The sequence below is a fragment of the Callithrix jacchus genome, chromosome 19 (genome assembly GCF_049354715.1).
Source record: "Callithrix jacchus isolate 240 chromosome 19, calJac240_pri, whole genome shotgun sequence".
NCBI classification, from domain to species: Eukaryota; Metazoa; Chordata; class Mammalia; order Primates; family Cebidae; genus Callithrix; species Callithrix jacchus.
In genome coordinates this window covers 16321855-16339301 of record NC_133520.1, presented here as the reverse complement: position 1 = coordinate 16339301, position 17447 = coordinate 16321855, and the positions used below count along the sequence as shown (strand labels likewise).

The following is a 17447-nucleotide window of genomic DNA, read 5'->3' as shown; positions in this document are numbered from 1 at the left end:
AATTTGTGTTGGGCCACGTTTTAGCTGTCCTATGCGGCATGCAGCCCTCGGGTCGAAGGTTAGACAAGCTTGGGCTCGATTGATCGATTGATTGATTTACCTACCAAGATAACAGATAGGAGGCAATGTTAGCATGCCTCTCCTTCCACTTACAAGGACAGAATAGTAGCTAGAGATTCACATTGTGAATTTCCTTTTTTCTAAGAATCACCACAGGAAGACAGAAAGAATCCACAAACCCTCTGAAAGAAGCAGCAGGCTGGAGTCTACTGAATGAGACAGGTGAAAAACTAAGTTCCCGGAGTGTAAGCAGTAGATGAGCCTGTCTCAGAGCACACATCCCCACTGGTGACTTGAAAATCCAGACCACAGGAGAAGTCCTTAACCCTACCTAGAGCTGGAATTGATTTAGTCTATGTGAAATATAAAAATAAAGGCAGCAGAGCGAAGTGCACTGTGACATTCTCAGTCTCTAGTGTGAACTGAGGGAAACCATTCCTGACTATATCTCACAGGGGCCCTTGGGAAAGCAGTCAATGAGTTCAGGGAGGGGTCATAGGGTGAAAGAAGTTCCCAGGTGAATTTTCATCTTGAGTAGGGATGAGCTCTCTTGAACAGAACCCATGGGGTAAGTGGAAAGCATACTCCAGACATGAGCAGAGGAGCTGGTGTCCGGCCTTATGGGCAGATGGAGAGGGGCATGGTTATGGCCTTGGGCAGGTCTGAGTTCTGTGAGCAGACTACCTGGATCTAATTCCAGTGAGCAAAGCACTGAGGGAGCAGGACCAGCCACGCCAACTGTGAAAGGGCTGGGTGAGGCTCACTGTTTCCCACTACTCTTCACTCCCTTTGGGAACTCTTCTATGCAGCAGATGCAGTTAACTACCCTCTGGAACATTACCCCAGGAGGCTGAGGTCTTAAAGAAGTTCTAAACAAGTTCTAAATCTTGAAACAAAAGCTTGACATGCAGCTAAATAGAAACTCCTGAAAGCATAAATCTCACAAGGCCTACACAATAATGAAAAAAAAAAGTATCTAGGTAACAACTAACATGGTAAATAGAATAGTACCTAACATTTCAATACTAACATTGAAGGTAAATGGCCTAAATGTTCCACTTAAAAGATACAGAATAACAGAATAAATTAAAAAAACCACCAATCAAATATCTGCTGTCTTCAAGACACTCACCTAACATACAAGGACTCACCAAAATTTAAGGTAAAGGGATGGAAAAAGATATTCCACACAAATGGAAACCAAAAGTAAGCTGGAGTAGTTATTCTTATATTAGACAAAACAGACTTTAAAGCAACAACAGTAAGAAAGACAAAGAAGGACATTATACAATGATAACAGGATTAGCCTAACAATCTTGCAAGGGATATACATATACAGATACAGGAGGCTCAAAATTCTACAAATAGATTGAATCCTAAAAGCTCTTCACCAAGGCACATTATACTCAAACTATCAAAAGGTAAAGAAAGAGAATTCCAAAAACAGGAGAAAGAATTAAAGTCACATAGAAGGGAAGCTTCCTTTAGACTAACAGCATATCTCTTGGCAGGATCATTACAGGCCAGGAAAGAATGCAACGATATACTTAAAGTGCTGAAAGGAAAAAACCTGTCGGCCAAGAATATTATTCCCAGAAAAGCTATCCTTCAAAAATGAAGGAGAAATAAAGTCTTTCTCAGACAACAAAAATATTGAGGGAATTCATTACCACTAGACCAGCCCTCCAAAAAATGCTTAAGGAAGTTCTACACCTGGAAGCAAAAAAGGACAGTATCTACCATCTTGTGAAAACACATAAAAGTATAAAACTCACTACTAAAACAGAAATACAAATGAGAAAGAGAAAAAACTCAAATGTTACCACTAGAGAAAACCACTAAACCACAATGATAAACAATGAGAGAAAGGAACAAAGGATATATAAAACAACCAGAAATCAACTAATAAAATGACAGCAATAAGCCCTCACATATCAGTAACAATAACCTAGAATATAAGTAGATTATCCACTTAAAAGACAAATAACGGCTTGATAAAAAAACCATGGCCCAACCATATGCTGCCTACAAGAACCTCACTTTACCTATAAAAACACATAGACTCAAATGAAAGAATGGAAAAAGATATTCCACGCAAATGGAAACCAAAAGTGAGCAGGAGTAGGTATACTTATATCAGATCAAAGAGATTTTAAGTCAAGAACAGTAAAAAAGGACAAATAGGTCATTACATAATGATAAAGGGACCAATTCAGAAAGAGGATATTATAATTCTAAGTATATATATATATACACCCCCAACACTAGAACATCCAGATTAAAGCAAATATTATCAATCTAAAAGGCAGAGAGAGGTGGACTTCAACAGCCCACTCTCAGCATAAAAGATTATCTTAACAGAAATGCAACAAAGAAACACTGAATTTAGATTGCACTTTAGACCAAATAGACCTATCAGACACGGACACAGTGTTTCACACAACTGCTACAAAATATACATTCTTTTCATCAGCACATGAAACATTCTGATATACAGAGATAGGCTGTATGTTAGACCACAAAATGAGTTTCAACACATTTTAAAAATTCAAATTCGGGCTGGGCATGGTGGCTCACACCTGTAATCCCAGCACATTGGGAGCTGAGGTGGGTAGATCACTTGAGGCCAGGAGTTCAAGACCAGCCTGGCCAAAAGGGTAAAACCCCATCTCTACTTAAAATACAAAAATTAGCTGGTTGTCATGGTACACACCTGTAATCCCAGCTACTACTTGGGAGGTTGAGGCATGAGAACTGCTTGAACCCAGGAGGAAGAGGCTGCAGTGAACCCAGATTGTGCATGTCACTGCACTCTAGCCTGGGTGACAGAGCAAGACTCTGCCAAAAAAAATCAAAATCATATCAAGTATCTTCTCAGGCCACAATTGAAAACAATTACAAATCAATAACAAAAGAAACTATGGAAATTATATAAACACACGGAAATCAAATACCATGCTCCTGAACAACAATTGTGTCAATAAAGAAACTAAGAAGAAAATCAAAATATTTCTTAGGCCAGGCACAGTGGCTCATGTCTATAATCCTAGCACTTTGGGAGGCTGAGGTAGGCATATCACTTGGGCTCAGGAGTTTGAGCTCAACATGGCAAAACCCCATCCCTACAAAATATACAAAAATTAGCCAGGCATGGTGGCATGCACCTATAGTATCAGCTACTTGGGAGGCTGAGGTAGGAGGATGGCTTGAGCCCAGGAAACAGAGATTGCAGTAAGCCAAGGTCCTGCCACTGCACTCTAGCCTGGGCAATAGAGCCAGACCATGCTTAAAAAAAATAAAAATAAAAATGAATATTTCTAGAAACAAAGGAAAATGAAAACACAATATACCAAGGCCTATGGGATACAGCAAAAGCAGTGTTAAGAGGTAAGTTTATAGCAATACATCTCTACTTCAAAAATGTGGAAAGATTTCAAACAAACTAATGATGTATCCCAAGGAACTAGAAAAGCAAGAACAAAACTCAAAATTAGTAGGAAAGAAATGATAAATACCAGAGCAGAATTAAACAAAACAGAGACTAAACAGCAACACAAAGGATAAAAACAAAAAAGTTGGTTGTTAGAAGAGAAATGAAATTGATAAATGGCTGGCTAGACTAAACAAGATTGGAAGCAAAAACTGGAAGCATTATAAATGATACCACAGAAATACTAAAGATCATCAGAGACTATTAAAATAGAACAACTATACACTAACAAACTGAAAAACCTAAATGAAATGAGTAAATTCCTGGACACATACAACCTACAATGATTGAACCGGGGGGAAAAAAATCCCCAGAAAATCTGAACAGACCAATAACACATTACAAGATTGAATCAGTAATAAAAAGGCTCCCAAAAGAGAAAAGTCCAAGACCAGATAGGGCTTTCCTGCTAAATTCTACCAAACTTATAAAGAAGAACTAATATCAATTCTTTTCAAACTATTACAAAAACTTCAAGAGGGAAGAATTGTTCCTAACTAATTCTATGAGGACAGCATTATCCCCAATACTAAAACCAGACAAGAACACTACAAAAAAGAAAACTACAGGCCAATATCCCTGATAAAGAGACATAAACATCCTCAACAAATACTAGCAAACCAAATTCAGCAACACATCAAAACCAGTAAGTGTGGCAGATCACATCAACAGAATGAAGGCCAAAACCATACTATCATCTCAGTAGATGCAGAAAAACCATTTGATAAAATTCAACATTCTGTCATGATAAAAACTCTCAACAAATTAGGCATAGAAAGAAAGTACCTCAACATAATAAAAGCCATATATGGGAAACCTGCAGCTAACATAATGAATGGGGAAAAGCTAAAAGTCTTTCAAAAACTGGAACAAGACAAGGATGCCCACTTTCACCACTTGTATTCAACATAGTACTGGATGTCCCAGTCACAGCAATGAGGCGAAAGAAACAGAAGGCTCCCAAATTGTAAAAGAGGAAGTCAAACTGTCCATCTTTGCAGAGGACATGTTCTTACATATAGAAAACCTAAAGACTCCACCAAAAAGAGAAAAACAAAAAAACAAAAACACCTTAGAGCTGACAGATAAATTCAGTAAAGCTGTAGCATTTCTATACATCAGTAATGAACCAGCTAAAAAAGAAATCAAGGCCGGGCGCGGTGGCTCAAGCCTGTAATCCCAGCACTTTGGGAGGCAGAGGCAGGTGGATCACGAGGTCGGCAGATCAAGACCATCCTGGTCAACATGGTGAAACCCCGTCTCTACTAAAAATTACAAAAAATTAGCTGGGCACGGTGGCGTGTGCCTGTAATCCCAGCTACTCAGGAGGCTGAGGCAAGAGAATTGCCTGAACCCAGGGGGCGGAGGTTGCGGTGAGCCAAGATCGCGCCATTGCACTCCAGCCTGGGTAACAAGAGCGAAACTCCGTCTCAAAAAAAAAAAAAAAAAAAATCAAGAAGTCAATCCCATTTATAATAGCTATAAAAAATAAAAATAATAAAATACCTGGAAATACATTTAAGAAGCAAAAGACCTCTATAGGGAAAACTACAGTACACTAATAAAAGTAATTGAAGAGGATATGATGGTTTGGCTGTCCCCACCCATATTTGATCTTGAATTGTAGCTCCCATAATTCCCATGTGTTACAGGAGGGACCTGGTAGGAGATAACTGAATCATGGGAGTGGTTCTCCCATATTGCTCTTGTGACAGTGAATAAAATCTCATGAGCTCTGATGGTTTTATAAGGGGAAACCCCTTTCACTTGGCTCTCTGATTCTCTCCTGCCACCACCACTTATGTAGTGCCTTTTGCCTTCCGCCATGACTGTGAGGCCTTCTCAGCCATGCAGAACTGAGTCTATTAACCTCTTTTACTTTATAAATTACCCAGTCTCAGATACGTCTTTATCAGCAGCATGAAAATAAACTAATACAGGATACAAATAGAGAGACATCCCTTGAGCTCAAATCAGAAGAATTAATATTATAAAATAACTATACTACCCAAAGCACTCTATGGATACAATGTAATTCCTACCAAAATACCAATGACATTCCTCACAGAATTAGAGAAAGCAATCCTAGGTGAGGCACAGTGTAACCCTAGCACTTTGGGAGGCTGAGGTGGGTGGGTCATTTGAGGTCAGGAGTTTGAGACTAGCCCGACCTACCTGGTGAAACTCTTGTCTCCACCAAAAAATAAAAAATAAAAAATAAAAATAAATAAGCTGGCTGTGGTAGTGTGCACCTATAATCCTAGCTACTTGGGAGGCTGAGGCACGAGAATCACTTGAACCCGGGAAGCAGAGGTTGCAGTGAGCTGGAGTGCACTTTAGCCTGGGTGACAGAGTGAGAACTTGTCTTAAAAAAAAAAAGAAAGAAAGAAAAAGAAAAAGCAATCCTAAAATTAGTACAGAACCACCACAAAAGAACCCACAGGCAAAGCAATACTGAACCAAAATAATAAAGCTGGATCCATAATACTACCTGACTTCAAAATATACTACAAAACTACAGTAACCAAAATAATGTGATAGTGATATTTAAAAAAACATGGACCAATGGAACAGAATAGAGTCATGGAAATCTAGGTATTTATAGCCAACTGATTTTCAACAAATGTGCCAAGAACAAACATTGGGGAAAGGACAACCTCTTCAATAAATGGTGCTGTGAAAATTGGATATCCATATGCATAAGAATGAAACTAGACTCCTGTCTTTCATCATAGAAAACTCAGCTTAAGATGGATTAACAACTTAAACATGAACCCACAACTATGCAAATACTATAAGGAAAAACACTCTAGGACATCTAGGCAAAGATTTTATGGCTAGGACCTCAAAACCACAGGGAACAAAAACACACAAATAGGATTACATTAAGCTAAAAAGCTTCTGCACAGCAAAGGAAACAATCAACAGAGTAATGAGACAACCTGCTGAATGGGAGAAAATACACGCTAACTACTCATCCGATGAGGGACTAATAGCCAATATGTACAAGAAACTCAAATAACAGCAAAGAAAAAAAATCCTGTTAAAAAGGTGGTAAAGGATCTGAATAGACATTTCTCAAAAGAAGACATGCAAATGGACAAAAGATACATGAAAAGATGCTCAACATAACTAAATATCAGGGAAATGCAAATCAAAACCACAATGAGTTATCAACTTACCCCAGTTAAGATAAGACTACTATCAAAAGACAAAAAATTAACAAATGCTGGTGAGAATGTGAAGAAAAGAGAACTTTTAGACACTGTCAGTTAGAATGTAAATTAGAATAGCTACCATGGAAAACAATAATGGAGGGTCCTCAAAAAACTAAAAATAGAATTACCATATGCTCCAGCAATTCCACCACTGGTATTTATCCAAAAGAAACAAAATCAGTATATCTAGGCAATATCTGCATTCCCATTTTTATTACAGCACTATTCACAATAGCCTAGATACGGAACCAAACTAAGTGTCCATCAACAGATGAATGAAGTTGCAGATTTCATCAATATGATATAATTTATATAAAAACTTAAATGCTATACACTGTTTATGGCTACATATCTATAAAAAAAAGTATAAAAACATGAATAGCAAGGATTCACATAGCTTGAGGATCCTGGTTATACTTCTGAGGTAAGAGCGCGTGGAATGGGATAGTGGAAGACACAAAGTTTCGACTATATCTGAACATTTTAGTTCCTAAAAAGGTCTGAAACAAGTGTGACAAAATGTGATTAGCACTTAAATATGGGTGGTGGGAACAGAGATGTTCATTATGTTGTATTCTTTCTTTTCTATATGTTTGAAATATTTCAAAGAATAAAATAAATCACTCTGCCCTATTTATGCAGAATGAAATGGAAGAGAACATGAGTGAAACAAGAAGCTCTTCTAAGAGAGCATTTGTAGAAGTCCTGGCTATAGTAATGGTAACCTAGAATAAAGATAACAACAGCAAGATGAAGAGAAGTCGATGAATGTGAGATGATACGAAGAACAATTTATAAGATGTATTGATGGAATGGGTATGAGGAGTTTGACGGAAGAAAGAATCAAGGTTAACTTCAGCTAAAGCAACATGTAGGTATAGATGTCACTTACTCAAATGGGGAAAACTGGGCAAGGAACCACTTAGGGGGCATGAAAGAATCCTGTTTTATGTTCATATTTTATTTCTCCTACTCAGACATAAGCTCTTTATGGGGAGAATCTGTCTGCTGTATCTTTGTATCCTCCAAAGTTCAGAATGTAACTAAGGTGAATCAATGTTATACACAATGCCTAAATCCTTTTGAAAACCAGACAAACCTCTTTAAAAGTATCCGTTTTCAAAGAAATTTTATATCATTTAGTATTACAATAAAAGATAAAAACATTTCAAGAAGTTCCCACAAAAGTTTTCCCACGCAGCTGATTCAGATTGTTAAGGCCCATAGAAATTTATGCGTTCCATTTTCTTCCCAAATCATTTTAATCAGTTTCATATGATTCTACCAGTTCAACAGATTATAAGGTATGCAATATTATAAGGTATATTACTATAAATGGGATACAATTTATAATAGGGTTATTATACAGTATATCCTTATAAACTACTAGTTATGCATTGTTTTAGTTATATAGTTTATACAGCCCCTTATCTGGCTTAGGTATACTACAACCTTGATAAGTAGGCAGGACATTCTGTAATGTCAGTGCAGAGCTGGAATTCACACCTAAAGCATCAGGCAGCAATTCTAGAATTTGTCATTTTAATAATAATGAAACTGATGCTTGAAGAAGTTAAGTGACTTGGCCAAAGATATAAAGTTAATAATCATAAGCTAATTTGGCTGTCCGTAAGGAACTGACGCTATCCTAAACTTAACATGAAAATACACAATGAAAAACTCAAAATGTATCCAAAAGATAGATTCTGATTCTTTTGCTTACTTTTGAAGTCAGAATCATATGACACAGAAGATTCTTCCACTAATACTACATAATCAGAACAGTGAAAGTAAAATCATGTTTCAAAGGATCATTTAACTAAGTGTGTTTTCCCTAGGATAAAAGGTAACCAAGTTTCTTTAGAGGGAAATTGACTGTATCTAAAAAGTAATACTTGAGTATATCATAATACCACAAGTTTCAATTACTGTTTTTATGTTTTTCAAAACCAAAACAAGTATAGGTCAACCTCTGCATATTGGCAACTACCCCTTTTTTAGTGAACCATGAAAACTGATGAGTGTTAGGTCCTAGGTCAATTTTTAATGTCAAACACAGTAAGTGATGTGACTTTAACCAACTTCAGAGTAGCTTTGTGCTTATACATCCCCCTCTCAGTTTATCCTATTAGCTTAGACTATTTGGGAAATGTGGGGGAACATATTAAAAAGTAGTTCGGAATTCAACAAAGTACTCAAAGCTTTATGTATAAATATCCCATACAAATAAATCAGAGATTTAACTGTTTTATCCTAACAGTTCAGAAATGGCATTTTTGAGTGTCAAAGGCAAATTCCAAAGGACTTAGGAAAACTGCTATAATTTTTAAAACATGAGAATATAGTCATTTAAAAATATACATAATCCATGTTTTTTGCAATGCTAGTTCTGTTGCTGGATTTACATAAATTTGTTTGTGTCAAGTTTATTTCTCTGTTGTATGGGATACATCTAAACAGAAACAAAACTGAGTTCAAAGGCATAATGAGTATACTTATCTCTTCTTAAAGTCAATATTAGATTTGATTTGATTTTAGAAACAATGAGAAACCAGTGATAGCTACTGCACAGGGTGTGACACTGTGAGAGAATGCTTCAACAGGACAGCTTTGGCTGTAATGCAAAGAACGGGTAGTCCAATGACAGAGACAGGAGGGTATTAGAACTTAGAGACGGGTATGTGTTCTAATAGTCTGGGTCAGGAGAGAACTTTATAACAGCACAGATTCCTGGGTCCCACCCCTGGAATTCTGAGTCAATGGGTATAAAGCTAGTCCTCATAATTCTAGGTGAAGAGCTAAACATGAATGACTGGTAGGAAGTTAAACCATCAAAGAGAGAATATCCTTGATGCTGACCCTTTTAGAAGAGTATCAGAAACCCATTAAAATTATAAGCAGATGCTTCATTTTTACCACAAATGAATAATGACTCACCTGGATCAGGGTCATATTTTAGGTCCAGTGGATGTACAACAGGGTGGTACTGCTTCTAAATATAACATAAATTAAAACAGATTTAATCACTTAATGCTTCATATAAACACCTCTTTCAGCTAGTATGGCAGATATACTGCAGTCAATAGTGCCATTCTTTTGAGGAAAAAAATTAAATCCTACAGTCTGTAGGGAAGAGGAGGAGAGAAGGTAAAACCAAACTAAGTCTGAATTATGTCTTTTACGGTACTGCCACCTACTGCATACAATAAGAAGTGGCACCATAAAAAAAGTATAATCAGGAAGAGCAATCAAGCAAATTAAAAGCACAGAGATTGAATTTTATGTTTTAAATGCAGGGTAGTCTCCAATCATGAATGGACTGTGTTTCAAAAGTTCATTCAGGACAAGTGTTTGGAACTCAAAATGCATACTTCCATGAAAACTTGGCTCTGAAAAGTGGTGAGGCTACATTACCACCACACTAAGCCTATATATCCTGTGACACACTGAAATTATAGTAGCAGAATTGCTGACATAATCTACAATTCAGGCAAAAAGAGGAAAAATTCTTCCTTATTCTTGTCTAAAGCCAGCAGAAACCAAAAAGGTTAAAAGAAAGCAAGCAAGAAGAAAAAAAAGTCTGGTCTTCAGCCAGCTATAGTGGCTCACACCTGTTATCCCAGCACTTTGGGATGCCCAGGCAGGAGAATGGCTTGAGCCCAGGAGTCTGAGACCAGTCTGGGCAACAAGGAAGGAAGAAGGGAGGAAAGTTACAGGGCAGGGCAGCACAGGAAAAACTTTTAAAAGGTCCTTGGTATCCTTACCTTATCCATTTTACATCATTTTTTAAACCACCACAGCAGTACCTCACCTAGGTCTGTCATTTTTCTTTAATGCAAGACTGATTACTAGTTTTAGGGGTTTGGGGGTAGTGGGGCAGTAAAAAGGGAGACACTGAAAAATACACTTTGAATGTTTTTCCTGAAAAAAACTTTCAAGTGGGGGAAGTGATAGAATGGAATACTTGAGAACGGCTATAAAAAAATTAAAATTCTGTTCATGAATATTGTTTTTCATAGAATGAGAACTAAAATGTTACATAAAGTATTAAGCCTGGACTTTAATGCCCTGAAACAATCCTGAAACCGAGGCAACTAGAAGATTTATATGTGAACATATGTACTAATTATTTCAAAAACTAAGGGCAACAGTATAGTATAATCTAAAAACAACGTGTACCTCACTGGAGGTGCAATGCTATTCCCAGCAAACCTCCCCCTCCCACCAAGGGAAGATCTGGGTCCAATTTTCTTGTGTATTTCCTACTTTTTAAAAATTCCAGTCCTGATAAATCTAAAAAGATGAGGGTGTGATACGGTTGGTCACATATCTACAGTAATTATAAGAAGGAAGTCTATGGCTCTGCTTGTCTAAAAAGCTCATGCTGAAGGAGCTGACTTCCTGGTCTTGTGACACAGATGGTCATGATTTTTGCAGCAAAACAAATTACACCCAATTCATAAAATAAACTTCAGTGCTATGAACACTGAAGGTACTCAAACTCTCTTCATCATCAATTTAACTAAAGGGCCTTCTGAAATATACAAACATACAAATATATGCCAAAAACAAATGACAAACAGAAAGAAAAGTGTTAAAAGCTTCCTTTTCCATTGGTCTCAGAATCATAAAGTCATTGTCAGTTTTCCATCGTCAATTTCCATTTTAACCACTCACTGTACCTTTCATTTTTTTCATTTTTGAACCAGTGTGTTCAAAACATAGTATGACTTGGAGGAAGCAATCTTGAAAGAGACAATACTAATTCAGGCAGGAAAGAAAGAAACAACAAAATGTCATTTATCTCCAAGTAAAGCCTTGTATTTTAATGTTTTTATTGTTTTAAAATATACAATTTTAAAAGGCAAATCATCTTACCAGAAGTTCTTGTTTTGCTTTTATGGTTTTGATGACACATTCCAGGATCTTTCTGGGATACTGCTTACGTTTTGTGGCTATGTCTACTATGATTTCATCAAACTGATCTTCCAGTACTTTGATGTCAGAATCTATTTGAGGAAAAAAAAAAAGTATATCTAAAAAGTTCCCAAAACTCATTGTTTACATACTGTATGGAACTGTGTTATAAACCAAATTTAGAAAACACAAAATAATGAAGGAAAAACAAATATGGCAAGTTAATAGATGCCCCCACTTTGGTGACTGATTGATTTACGCATTGAACAATCAATTATCGAGCATCTAGAAGAGGCGAGGCCTCACAAGAGAAAAACAAAGATGAGCACAACATAAGAGTTCACAGATTGCTGGAAGAAACAGATAACTGCAAGGCAACCTGATAAATGCAATAGAGGTATGAACGAAATGCCATCAGGACACAGAACAATGGAAAACTGACTGACTGGGAAATGTAAGACTTGAGCTTGAAGTAGAAGTGTAAGTCCAATGGATTAAAAACTAGTAGGGGAAAAAGGAATGGAGAAAAGCATTTCAGGCAGAAGAAACAGTATTTGCAGGATCCTAGTCTCTGGGGACCTGAGAAAAGTTCTAAATTGCTACAGATTAAAGAAAAAATGGAGATGATTAAAATATATAAGAACCAGACTGTAAAGGGTATTTAGCCTCAGGGATGCTAAGAAGTTTTGGCTTATTTTGTACTGAACCAAAGCTATGACAGTAGCCGTGAGTGGAGTAACAAGATCTGAAATAGGGCTCAGCTGGACTGACGGTAGGAAAAACTGAAGATATTGTGAGTTTAGAGTTTCTTTCATTTAGCTAACTGCATTTTATCACGTTTTTTCATGTTTTAAAATAGTGATTCTCAAACTTTAGTAGAATAATCACCTGGGTAGTATGTTAGGGGTACAGAATTTTGATTTAGTATGTCTGAGATGAGGCCCAGAAATGAAGTGCCCTAGATGAAATGAATGTAGGTGATCCATCTAACTTAATTTTGAAAATCATTTTAAAGAGTGAAAATACTAAGTAGTTACAAATACTAAAGAGCTAAGTCCTCAGCTTAAATGGTCTACTTCATATTGCTCTGTTGTGTCAAAATCTATGTTAGAAATTGACCTATTTATTTTATTGATCATAAACTTTATTAGGAAGAAATCTGATGTCTGAAACATAATTTTTTGAAATATTTTGAGAAATTGCTGATATGTTTCAGCACATACATATCAGATAAAGATTAATCAAGCATATCAGGTATACTTTCTTTCATGTAACAAATATTATTTGATTCCCACTAAATTAGTTCTTTTGAGGGTACCCTTTTTTTTTTCTTTTTCTCTTTCCTTCCTCCTTTCTCTTTCTTTCCCTCTCTCTCCTTCCCACTCTGCCTCCCTCCCTTCCTTTCCATCTTCCTTTCCTGTCTTCTTTCCTTTCCTTTCCTTTCTTCCCTCCTTCTTTCCTAGCTAGATAGATACATTTTCAATAGCTTTTGAGGTGTAAGTGGTTTTTGGTTACATGGATGAATACATAGTAGTGAAGTCTGAGATTTTAGTGTGCTCATCACCCAAGTAGTATACATTATGAGGGTACCCTTCTTTTGAGGGCAAGAAATAACAGTTATTCCTTACTCTGAATAATTATTTAAATGAGCAGCCCTCCCTAAATTTTCATTTATTCATTACAAAAGTTAAATCATTAGCCTGAAGAAAATAATGTACTATTCACAATCAGTTAAAAAAAAAAAAGTATTCCAGCTAAATCTTTTCTGTAGAGAGGAAAATGTTTTCTTAGCACCACCAAATGATAAAGCGACAACCAAAACGTATAGTGAAATCTGAACAGGAGCCGGCTGCAGTCCTGTAATCCCAACACTTTGGGAGGCCAAGGAGCCTGGCCAACATGGTAAGATCCCGCCTCCATTAAAAATACAAAAATTAGCCGGGCGTGGTGGCAAGCACCTGTAATCCCAGCTACTTGGGAGGCTGAGGCATGAGAATTGCTTGAACCTGGCAGGTGGAGGTTGCAGTGAGCTGAGGTCATATCACTGCATTCCAGCCTGGGCAAGAGTGAGACTCTATCTAAAAAAAAAAAGTGAACAGGAAAGAACGATTCATTAATTTAACATATTTCATAGGTGCCTACTATGAGCCAAGAGTTGAGAACAAGGTTGGGCGCAATGGCTTATATCTGTAATTCCAGCACTTTGGGAGGCGGAGGCAGGCGGATCATTTGAGGGTAGGAGTTTGAGACCAGCCTGGACATGATGAAACCCATCCTCTACCAAAAATACAAAAAATTAGCTGGGTGTTGTGGCACATGCCTGTAATCCCAGCAACTCAGGAGGCTGAGGCAAGAGAATAGCTTTAACCTGGGAGCCAGAGGTTGCAGTGAGCTGATATTGCATCATTGCATTCCAGCCTGGGTGACAGAGCAAGACTGTCCCAAAAATGAAAAAGAAAATTTGTCTTTTTAAGGAGCTTTCTACAAAGATGTAAGCTCATCCTTCACATGGTACGAATATAGTTTAACTTTACACTTCTAAGGGTACTTCACTATTCACTCTAGAGATCACTTATAAAAATACGACTTGCTTTGTAAATAATTACAGAAATTCCCTAAGCCTCTTTCATCATCTAGAGATAGCTCTATGGTATTTTCCAATAAATTATTGACAAGACTATTGAAGTCATAATCTCAGTTCTTTATTATTCCCCTAGTAAAGAACTTCTTAAAAACAAATGACACTGAAAATGGAGATTAAAAAACAGCATTCAAAACAAAATTAGCTGCTAAAATAACCCAGAAATTAATAACAGATGGAAAAAGTTAAGTCACATACCCAGAAAACAATTATCTGAAGCTTCCTGCCATGCTTGCCCATTAATGCTGACATTCTCGTGCACAGCTGATTCAAAAGTCTGTAATAAATTCACAATAGTCAAGTCACTAAAAATCACTTTAAATACTCAGTTCAAATGTTTTGGGAAAATAACACTTCAAGATTTGTGACAGAGGATATAAAGAAAGGTAGCAGAATAGCTTATTAGTATATTATTCTCTTCAATGAAGATTCCAGTTCAATCATTGATCCTACCTACATTTGGGTCTCATAGCCATTATGCTACCCAAGAGAAAAATCTGATACAAAATTTTGGAATATTCTTGAAACTGAAAAATATGGACTCCTAGAATGAAAGAAAAAATAAAATCTAACAAATTTAGGCTCTGTTGAATCTCAGGGGTACAAGTACTATATATGCTGCTGATGTTAACAAGAGGAAAAATATACATCCTTAAAAATAAAATTAATTTATATTTATAAAGGACTATATTTCTGAGAGATGAACACTTAAGTATGCAGGGATGAAATGACATGAGATCTAAGATTTGCTTTGAAATGGGAAATGTAGGCCAGGTGCAGTGGCTCATGCCTATAATCCCATCACTGGGAGGCCAAGGCAAGAGGATTGCTTGCGGCCAGTTCCAGACCAGTCTAGGCAACATAGTGAGACACCCTTCTCTACCAAAAAATTTAAAAATTAGCCAGGCACAGTGGCACATGCCTGTAGTCCCAGCTACTTGAAAGGCGGAGGCTAGAGGATCACTTGAGCCCAAAAGTTTGTGGTTACCGTGAGCTATGATTGCCACTGCACTCTAGCCTGGGAAACAGGAGGGAGATGCAAACTTTGCAATTTTGACAACTGTTGAGTTTGATGGTAGATATATGGTGTCCACTGTACTAATTTTTTGTACGGTCAAAAATGTTCATAATACACTAAAAGATAACTAAAATACAAAAAAAAATAAAAATAAAAAATAGGCAAATTGGACTTCATCGATTTTTTTTAAATAATAAAGGACTAAAGGAATTCTGCAGTACACATTCCCTATTACTCAACAATTTCACGTCTAGCAATGTATCCTAAAGGACTACTCTCATAAAAGCATACAGAGAATGTGCTGGAAGTGTTCATTTCAGGACTGTTTGAATTTTTTTAAATTGTGGGAAAAAAACCGAATTCAAAATTAGAAGAGTTAAATAGACAATATTCATACCACATAGTACCTAAAAAGAATGAAGACAACCTCTACATAACACTGACAAGTAATAGTCAAAGACTTGTTTGGTTTCAAAAAAGGCAGGTCAATAACAATTCATCAGAATGACAATATTAATGTAGACAAACAAACATAAACAGAGAGAAAGAGGTAAAGCCATAGAAAGGGGTATAGAAAGTTTACTCTCCCCGAGTACGCTCCAAAATAGTATGTCACGTCCTAGAAGGAAAAGGGATGGGGAAGGGAAGCTCAAAGAATTTTACTTTATGCTATTGTTTGAATTTTTTATGAGCATGTATTTTGTACCCTTTGTATAATTAAAAATAACATAAACCAAATGACTGATAATTATGAGTTAAAGTACATATTCTACATTTCAAAGATTTCATAAAGTAAAATCCTTATTTTATTATTTTTTTTTTTTTGAGACAGAGTTTCGCTTTTGTCACCCAGGGTGGAGTGCAATGGTGCCATCTTGGCTCACTGCAACCTCTGCCGCCCAGGTTCAAGCGATTTTCTGGCCTCAGTCTCCTGAGTAGCTGGAATTACAGGCATACACCATCACCCTCGGCTAATTTTTATATTTTTAGTAGGACGGGGTTTCACCATGTTGGTCAGGCTGGTCTCGAACTCCTGATCTCAGGTGAGCCACCTGCCTCGACCTCCCAAAATGTGGGGATTACAGGCGTGAGACACCACACCTGGCCTATGTACATTTTAATTATTTCTAGAATTACTTTGAAGAATTGCTGAGAAAATATATTGTCTCTGTAATATTCATTGCAGACTTCTAGCAATACCATTTTTAAAGAAAATCTGCTACTTAATATTACGCAGTTTTAAACAGAGATGCAACATAAAGCTTCTGCCTTATTTAAAATAAAACACAAGTGAATTTCTGTGGGAGTCTAAGTCCTGGAAACTTTATCTTATAATTCACTTTATCAACCCATTAAACAGAATGTAATAGGTTAAAGCCAAGTTCCTCTTGTTCTGTAAGACACATAAATTTTTTAAATACCTTAGCACTTCCTAGAATCAGACAAATTTTAAGATCATTATATAACGTCTTCTCCCAAAAAACTACTAAAAACGTCCTGAGATATATCTCTATTCTTGCCTTGCTTGCAAGAAGAAATGACATAAGACCTACTATATACAAAACTGCATACACAACCCAGGAAGTGTTTCTTCATTCTTCCACTTAACCTTTATTTTTACTGTTTGCACCGTGGTCATTTACAACTCACAAATGTGCTGTATTATAAGCTTTTAATTTTTTCCCTCTACATATAAGTAGATTGGTGCCTGTCATAAGGAAGCACATAACCTCTTTATTTCTTGTCTTCCCAAAAAACTAACACCTTCAGGGGTGTGCAAAACATTTAAGAAAGGCTGGGGAAATGCGGTATAAGGACCAATGTGCGATCTTAGTAAAGTTTACAACCAACGTAAAATTTTTTAAAACCTATTTCAGGCCGGGCGCGGTGACTCAAGCCTGTAATCCCAGCACTTTGAGAGGCCGAGGCGGGTGGATCACAAGGTCAAGAGATCAAGACCATCCTGGCCAACATGGTGAAACCCCGTCTCTACTAAAAATACAACAAATTAGCTGGGCATGGTGGCGCGTGCCTGTAATCCCAGCTACTCAGGAGGCTGAGGCAGGAGAATTGCCTGAACCCAGGAGGCGGGGGTTGCGGTGA

The 17447-nt window shown here is 37.0% G+C and overlaps 1 protein-coding gene across 2 annotated transcripts in view; it reads right to left on the bottom strand.

The window, feature by feature from the left end:
• The window catches only part of NSL1 (NSL1 component of MIS12 kinetochore complex), a 38967-nt gene that overhangs the window by 20591 nt on the left and 929 nt on the right, over positions 1 to 17447 (bottom strand). For both annotated transcript variants that reach the window (XM_002760539.7, XM_008985242.5), the window contains exons 2-4: positions 14525 to 14603; positions 11647 to 11777; positions 9706 to 9760 (exon numbers count right to left, since the gene is read on the bottom strand). In XM_002760539.7, coding sequence (XP_002760585.1) covers positions 9706 to 9760; positions 11647 to 11777; positions 14525 to 14603 — 265 coding nt within the window. The remainder of the gene's footprint in view (positions 1 to 9705; positions 9761 to 11646; positions 11778 to 14524; positions 14604 to 17447) is intronic.